General features: G+C 40.9%; 1 protein-coding gene across 1 annotated transcript in view; it reads left to right on the top strand.

The window, feature by feature from the left end:
- The first annotated feature begins 3,428 nt into the window (after window positions 1–3,428).
- Window positions 3,429–8,038, top strand: part of LOC125043686 (dipeptidyl peptidase 4-like) — a 39,420-nt gene continuing 34,810 nt past the window's right edge. Inside the window, exons 1-2 of the mRNA XM_047639923.1 lie at window positions 3,429–3,494; window positions 5,442–5,467. Of these exons, the coding sequence (XP_047495879.1) occupies window positions 3,429–3,494; window positions 5,442–5,467 (92 nt within the window). The remainder of the gene's footprint in view (window positions 3,495–5,441; window positions 5,468–8,038) is intronic.

Genomic DNA, 8,038 nt, shown 5'->3' with positions numbered 1-8,038 from the left:
ACACACTCCCCACCCCCCAATCCTCATCCCTCCCCCCCCCCTCTCACTCTCTCTATCCCTTTCATCTCCCCACTTCCCTACCCCCCCCCCCCACCCCCACCCCCATCCCTGATTCACACCAATTCTTGAATAACCATTTTCTTTCTTTCATTATTGCCTTTTTCCTTTTTTTCTTACTCTTTTCCTTTTTTTCCGTCCCTTCTTTTGGCCTCCGTGATCCTCAAATGACAAACCAATTAGAGTAACAGTCTCTAATTAACTAGTTGTTATCTCAGACAAGAATGATAGTCATTTAAGTTTTTTGGTCCTTCTCTTTAAAAAAAATGGTGGTGGGTATAATGAATTGCTGCGACATTTACTACTGTCTTTGTTTATACTCTATGGTGTTTTCATTCTGATATCTTATAATTTTGATATGTGTGTGTGTGTGTGTGTGTGTGTGTGTGTGTGCGTGTGTGCGTGTGTGCGTGTGTGTGTGTGTGTGTGTGTGTGTGTGTGTGTGTGTATTTTTTTTTTTTGTGTGTGTGTATGTGTGTGTATGTCAATATGATATTATCGTTAATATCATCACTGTTAATTGATAATTGTGTAATCTGTATAATCGCTATCATTATACTTGTCACTGTTGCAATTACTGTTATTATAACATTTAAAATTTTAATTCTTTCTATCATAATTATGATAATTTTTATTATCATTATTGTTGTTTACTGTTATTAATATCATTATTATTATCATTATGATTTTTATTATTATTATAATTATTATTATCATTATTATTATTATTATCAGTATTATTATTGCTATTAGTAGTAGTATCATTATTATTATTATTATTATTATTATTATTATTATTATTATTATTATTATCATTATTGCTATTATTTTTTCTCTTATAATTACTATCAGTATTATTATTATTATTATTATTATTATTATTTCTGTTTTTGTTATTGTCATTATTATTATTGTTATTATCATTATCATCATTATTGTTATTATTATTGTTGTCGTTGTTATTATCATTATCATTATCATTATTATCATAACTGCTGTTTTGTTGTTATTAGTATTATTATTATTATCATCATTATTATTTGTTGTTATTATTGTTGCTGATGTTATTGTTTTATTTTCTGGATATTTTATATTTCTAGTCTCACCCTTCGCTTTCTTTTACTTTCTCTCTTCCGTCTCCTTTCCCTTCTCTTCCTCTATATCTAATATTCTCTTCTTCCTCTAATATCAACCCATTCCCTTCCCCTCTCCTCCTCTCCCCTACCCTCCCTCTTCTCTCCTCCTCTCCCCTTCCTCCTTTCCCTTCTTCTCCCCTATTCTTTATCCACTCCCCTCTCCTTCATCCTACCCCCCCCCCCCCCTTCTATCCACCTCTCCTCTCCCTTCCTCTCTTCTCCCCTACCCATATTCTTCACCCCTTCTTCCCATCTTTCCCTTCCTTTCTTCCCTTCCCTTTTCTCCTCCCCTCCCCCCCTCCTCCCCTCCAGCCGTTACCGCCCCTGATTAGTGGTTAAGCGACTCCGTGATTCTGGGAGTTAATTGCAATAACATGGTCAGATGATACGGATAACGGAGGGAAGGGGGATAATCAAGCGATTTTGGATCTTCTGTAGCCTGATCCTAGTGTCGACTATTGGAAGGCTGATTTCCTCGGGAGATGCGAGACATTGAGGGGAGGGTAGGAGGGGGGGGTCACCGAGAATGAGGGATAGGGGAGGGATACAGAGAGGGAGAGAGAAGGGGAGAGGGAGGGATAAGGGATAGTGACGAGAAGACGGAGGGATAGGGGAGAGGGACGAATAGAGGGAGGGATAGGGGAGAGGGACGAAGAGAGGGAGGGAAAGGGAGAAAGACACACAGAGTGAGGGAAAGGGAGAAGATACACAAAGAGGGAGGGAAAAAGGGAAGCAAGGGAGCGGTTTGATTAAGTCTTGTTTATGCTAATTCCCCGCTATCTTTTTTTTTTTTTTTTATCTAATCGAGCGATTCCGCATCTAGATTAGGTGTCGGGAGGGAAAAATTACTGTTAATTGAAACGATAACAAGAAAATTTATGTTTTGGTTTTATCGAGTAAATTTATCAGTTATTAGATCATGATAAATCTATATATTTTTTTTTTTTTCTCATCAAAGCATGTCTATCGATCTGTCTATTGTAAGAAAACAGATAGACCGAAATTACATTTGGATTAAATTTTATACACTAACGTGATCATTTGAATGTTTACCTGAAAAGTATATTTGGCTTTCAGTAAATATTTGCCAGTCTATTTGCATATATGTATAGATACAAACAGAACCAAAAAAGTAAGAAATTAAACAAAGAAATAGCAAATAAACGAATAAGCAAATCAACAATAACGTAAGCAAATAAAAAAAAAAAATAAAACAGAGAAAAGCAAATCATAACTAACTAAAAAAAAGAAAAGGAAATAAAAACAGCAGATAAACAGTGAATAAGCAAATAAACAAGATAAACAAGAAAGCTTTCGCTTATGATATATCTTAATTTCTTTCTTACACTCATACCGTCCTTTCGTCTTTCCCTTTTTATTCACGTGCCTCTCTTCCCTCATTCTTTCGACTTTTCTTCCTCCTTTTTATTCCTTCTTTCGGTCTTCCCTTCTTCCACTCATTTTTTCTGTTCCTGCTCCCTCCTTTATCTTCATTCCTCACGTTTTTCTTTCTTCCGTCCCTTTCTTTCCTTCTTCTTTGTCCCTTTCTTTCTTTATCCTTTTCTACTACCCCTCTCCCCCCCCCCCTTAGTCCCCTTTCCCCCCTTAGCCCCTTCCCCTCCCCCTTAGCCCCCTTCGCCCATCCCCCATGGTACCTTCCCCATGCACCCCCCCCCCCCCCGGCTCCCCTCCCCCCGGCGCGAGGTCGTTCGTCTTCATGCATCTTCGCCTCCGGCCCGTCTTGTGCGAATCCTCCTTATCGCCCTGTTCCAGTTTCTTATCAGCGCCTCTTTCTCTCTCTCTCTCTCTCTCTCTTTCTTTCTCTTTCTTTCTCTCTCTTTCTTTCTCTTTTTCTCTTGCTGTTTTTGTTTCTTTTTCTTTTTCTGTTTCTGTTTCTCTTTCTTTTTCTCTTTCTCTTTCTCTTTCTCTTTCTCTCTCTTGCTCTTTCTCTCTTTCGCTCTCTCTCTCTCTCTCTCTCTCTCTCTCTCTCTCTCTCTCTCTCTCTCTCTCTCTCTCTCTCTCTCTCTCTCTCTCTCTCTCTCTCTCTCTCTCTCTCTCTCTCTCTCTCTCTCTCTCTCTCTCTCCCTCTCTTTCTCCCCTATCCTTCGGTTATCTCTTCTATTTTCCTCTTCCCTTAATCTCCTTTTATCTCCTTTTTCCCCTTCCCTTTTCCTCCTTCCTCCCACTCCCCCTTCTCCCCCTCCCCTTCCTCTCCTTACAATGCATACACCAACAATGATGCGCTCATGCCTGAAGTTCCCTGTGCTTTCTGTTAATCTGAACAAGAACCAAAATGTGAAAGTTAGTAATATTTCCAGTTTAACTTTTAGTCTGTATAAACGCACCATGTTTAAATGAAATACTATGCCCCTATGATAAAGAGAGAGAGAGAGAGAGAGAGAGAGAGAGAGAGAGAGAGAGAGAGAGAGAGAGAGAGAGGGGGGGGGGGGAGGAGAGAGAGAGAGAGAGAGAGAGAGAGAGAGAGAGAGAGAGAGAGAGAGAGAGAGAGAGAGAGAGAGAGAGAGAGAGAGAGAGAGAGAGAGACAGACCGAGAGCGAGAGAGAAAGACCGAGAGAGAGAAATAGAGAGAGACATTCGGCTTTAATTTTATGAAAAAAATAGTGACATATCTATCTATCTATCTATCTGTCTGTCAGTCTTTCTATCTATCTATCTATCTACCTACCTACATATATATATATATATATATATATATATATATAAATATATATATTGATATATATATTGATATATATTGATATATAGAGAGAGTACATACATGCAATCTTAAATGCAACTCCCACTAACAAAACACACGCTTCTCATGACGTTAGTTTACATTCTTGCCCCTCCTCCTCTCCTTTCCCCTTCTCGTCCCGTTTCTCCCTTTTCTCCTTTTCCATTTTTTTCATTTCTTTATCTCCGCCTTTTCATTCTCCTCTTTCTTTTCTCCTAGTCCTTAATTTCCCTCTTCCCTCCTCTTCATTCTCCACTTCCATCATCGCATCCCTTCTTCCCCTCCTTTCCTTATCCCCGTCTTCCCCTCCTTCCAAGCTTCTGTCCCCCCCTCCCCTCCTCCCTTACCCTCCTACTTCTTCCTCCCTCCCCTCCTTTATCCCACCGTTTTTCTCATCTTCCTCCCTCTCTCCTTCCCCTCTTCCCTCTCCTCCTTCCTTAACCTCCTCCTCTCTCCTCTCCTTCCTTCCCCCTCTTCCACCTCCCTTCATTCCCCTCCTTCCTTCCACTCTCCTTCTCCTCCTCGTCGTTCTTCCTGATGGAGTCGACCCGATGTTGGCTCTTGATTTCCATTTATTATTCTCCCGCTCGCGTTGCAGCGAAATACGAGGGTGTGACAGGGAGGAGAGTTGCTCTCTCTCTCTCTCTCTCTCTCTCTCTCTCTCTCTCTCTCTCTCTCTCTCTCTGTCTCTCTCTCTCTCTCTATCTATCTATCTATCTATCTATCTATCTATCTATCTATCTATATATATATATATATATCTAACTATCTATCTATATATACATATTTATCTATCATATATGCATATGCATACACACACACACACACACACACACAACACACACACACACACACACACACACACACACACACACACACACACACACACACACACACACACATATATATATATATATATATATATATATATATATATATATATATGTATATATATGACTGCCGTGATAGCCCTTGTGGTCCCGAGTTCAATTCCTTGCCGCGGCAGTCGTAAAAATGCCTGCGTTCCGACTGCTGGCTCGAGCTCGTCCTCACGGCGAGAAAACGACATATCGCCTTGAGAAGTTAAACGCAGGAGTCGTAAGGGAAGTCGCCGCCTTGGCACAAGTGTTAGCGCACCGGAACGCGGTTGATTAGGAAGGGCATCCAATCAAGCAAGGGTGACACTGCCAAATGACCTGTCAATGGTGAATTGAGAAAGCCTATGTCCTGCAGTGGCATAAATGGTTGTTAAAAAAAAAAAAAAAAAAAAAATATATATATATATATATATATATAATACTCTCTCTCTCTCTCTCTCTCTCTCTCTCTCTCTCTCTTTCTCTTCTGAAAGTTATTCTTGCTTCCAAAGCGCGTGAATTATTGAATAAGGGTTGTTGGCGGAGGAAGGGGAGGGGGTTGGAGACGGGGAGGCTGGGAGTGGGTGGGGGGGGGCGTCCACGTTTAGTAGGAAGCTAACACATTATGATTTGCTGTTATCGCCATTATGTCAGGAGAGTTTAAGGGCGTTTGAGCAAAGGTTTGGAGAAGTGGAATTACATTTACATTTTGTTTTCTTTGTTTATTTCTCCCTTTTATTTCTCTCTTTTATTTCTCTCTTTTCGTGGGTCTGGGATGGTGATTATTATGGGGAGGAGGGGAGGGGGAGAGGAGGAAGAGGGTGGAGGGAAGAAAAAAGAAGAAGGAAGGAAAATGAAGGAAGATGGGGGGAAGGGTAGGAGAGAAGAGGAAGGTGAAATGAAGGAAAAGAAGGAGAGGAGGAAAGAGGAAAGATGGAGAGGATAGAGAGAAGAAGGGAAAATGGAAAGGGCAAGGATAGGATGGAAAAAGAAGAGGGAAGGAAAGGGATAGAAATGACAGGTGTAGGAAGGGAAAAGAAAGAGACACAGAAAAAGGAAAAATATAGAGGGGAAAGGAATGGAGAAAGAGAAAGAAAGGGGAAGATAATGAAGGAAAAAGGAAGAAAAAGAGAGGGACCGCGAAGGGAATAGAATAAAGGAATGGAGAGGGGAAAGGTAACAGAGGAAAGAGAAGAGAGAAATAGGAAGACAAAAGAAGGGTAAAACAGGGAGGAAAGAGGCGAAGGAAAAGAAGTGAGGAAAAGGGAACAAAAGTGGAAACAAAGGGGGAAGAGGAAGAAAAGAATAGCGAAGGGAGAAAAGGTAGGGGAAAGAAGAGAATGAAGAGACGGACAGAATCGGAAATTAAAGAAAAAAGGAAGAGTTAGGCAACTGAAGCCGATAGAAGAGGCGACCGAGGGGAAGGGAGGGGGGGAAGGAGAGGGGGGGAGAGAGAGAGGAAAGGAGGAAGGGGGGAGAGAAGATCGGGTGGAAGGAGATCGGAAGGGAAGGAAAACGGAAGGAGGAGGAGGAAGAGGAGGAGGAAGGGGGGGAAAGGGGGAAAGGAAGGAAAGAAAGGGGGGTAGGGGGTAGCAAGGTAGTAAAAAGGCCGGGAGGGGGGGGGGGAGGGGGAATTGTTCTAACGAATGGGACTTTGGTGTTCCAGCGGTGATCCTGGGGAGGAAGGGGGGGGAGTCTGAGGTCACTTTAGACACAAACCATTTTTGTCTTTTTCTTTCTCTCTCTCCCTCTCTTTCTCTATTTTTCTCTCTCTCTCTCACTTTCTTTATTTTTATCTTTCTTTCCCCCCTCTTTCCATATATTTTTTTATCTCTATCTTTCTCTGTTTTTCTCTTCCTCTCTCTCTCTTCTCTATATTCATCTGTCTATCTATTATTTGTCGATCTATTTATCTGCCTGTCTATCCATCTGTCTATCTTTCTGTCTAGCTATCTATCTATTTGTCTATTAATCTAGCTACCTACCTATCTATCTATCTGACTATTTATTTGCCTATCTATCTGTATATCCACTTATCTACCTTTCTGTGTATCTGTCTATCTACCTATCTATCAATATATCTGTCCGTCCATCAATTTGTCTATTATCATCTCTCTATTTCTTTTCAATTCCCTTCCTCTCACCCTTTTGTTTCCATCCTTTTCTTTTTAACGTTTTTATTTTCTTTATTCTTTGTATTTCATTTCCATTTCAATTATCTTTTTTTTTTTTTTTTTCTTCCTCATCGATATTTCCTATTCCTTTTTTTTTTTTCTCTCTCTCTCCTTATTCCTTTTATTAATTGTATTTTATATATTATTCCCATATATTAGTATCGATGTATTTGGTTCACTGTTTATGCCACTGTTGTTGCATTATTGTATTAAAACAGTTATAATTGTTTATAATTGTTTATATTGAAACAGTCATTATGTCGTTGATGGTTATTCTTATTCTAATATCATCATGTATTGTTTTTACATGCTTTCTATTCTCAAGTCCAACCCATTTACCCCCTCCCCCTTTACCCACCTCCCACCCTCTCCCTTCCCCTTGACCCCCTCCCAACCCTCTTCTTATCCCCCTCTCACCCCTACCCATCCCCCTCCCCCCCAACTCCCTCTCCCCGTGTCCTTATTCAGAATAATTCTCATAAATCGGCCCAAAGGGACATCCGAATGAAAATGCAAATGGCGCCGAGATCCTGTTCGGTCAAGGCGGCGAATCTAAGGAAGCGCGAAGAAGAGAAGAGAAGAGAGGAAAGGGGGGAAGGAATAAAGGATGGATGGGGAAGGAAGAGAGAAGAAGGTGAATAAAGGAGGTGGATAGATGGGGAAGGAAGAGAGAAGAATGGCAAGATTTTAACGGAGAAGATGGATGGGTGAAAAGAGGAGAGAGAGAGAGAGAGAGAGAGAGAGAGAGAGAGAGAGAGAGAGAGAGAGAGAGAGAGAGAGAGAGAGAAGAGAGAGAGAGAGAGAGAGAGAGAGAGAGAGAGAGAGAGAGAGAGAGAGAGAGAGAGAGAGAGAGAGAGAGAGAGAGAGAGAGAGAGAGAGGGTAAATTAGGAAGAGAAGAAATAGAAAATGTATAAAAAAGGCAGATGGATGGGAAAAGGAGAAAGAGAGAAAGAATGAATGAGAGAGAAAGGGAAGGATGGAAAGCCTCAGAACACAAAGCCGAGTGAGCAGAGGTACGTTCATAGGAGGAGGAGGAAGAACAAGATAAAAAGAAGGAAGAAGAAAGAAGAGGAAAG

This window comes from Penaeus chinensis, chromosome 34 (assembly GCF_019202785.1).
Source record: "Penaeus chinensis breed Huanghai No. 1 chromosome 34, ASM1920278v2, whole genome shotgun sequence".
In the NCBI taxonomy this organism is placed as follows: Eukaryota; Metazoa; Arthropoda; class Malacostraca; order Decapoda; family Penaeidae; genus Penaeus; species Penaeus chinensis.
The sequence above is the reverse complement of the archived record's forward strand: the minus strand, read 5'-3'. Positions and strand labels throughout refer to the sequence as shown.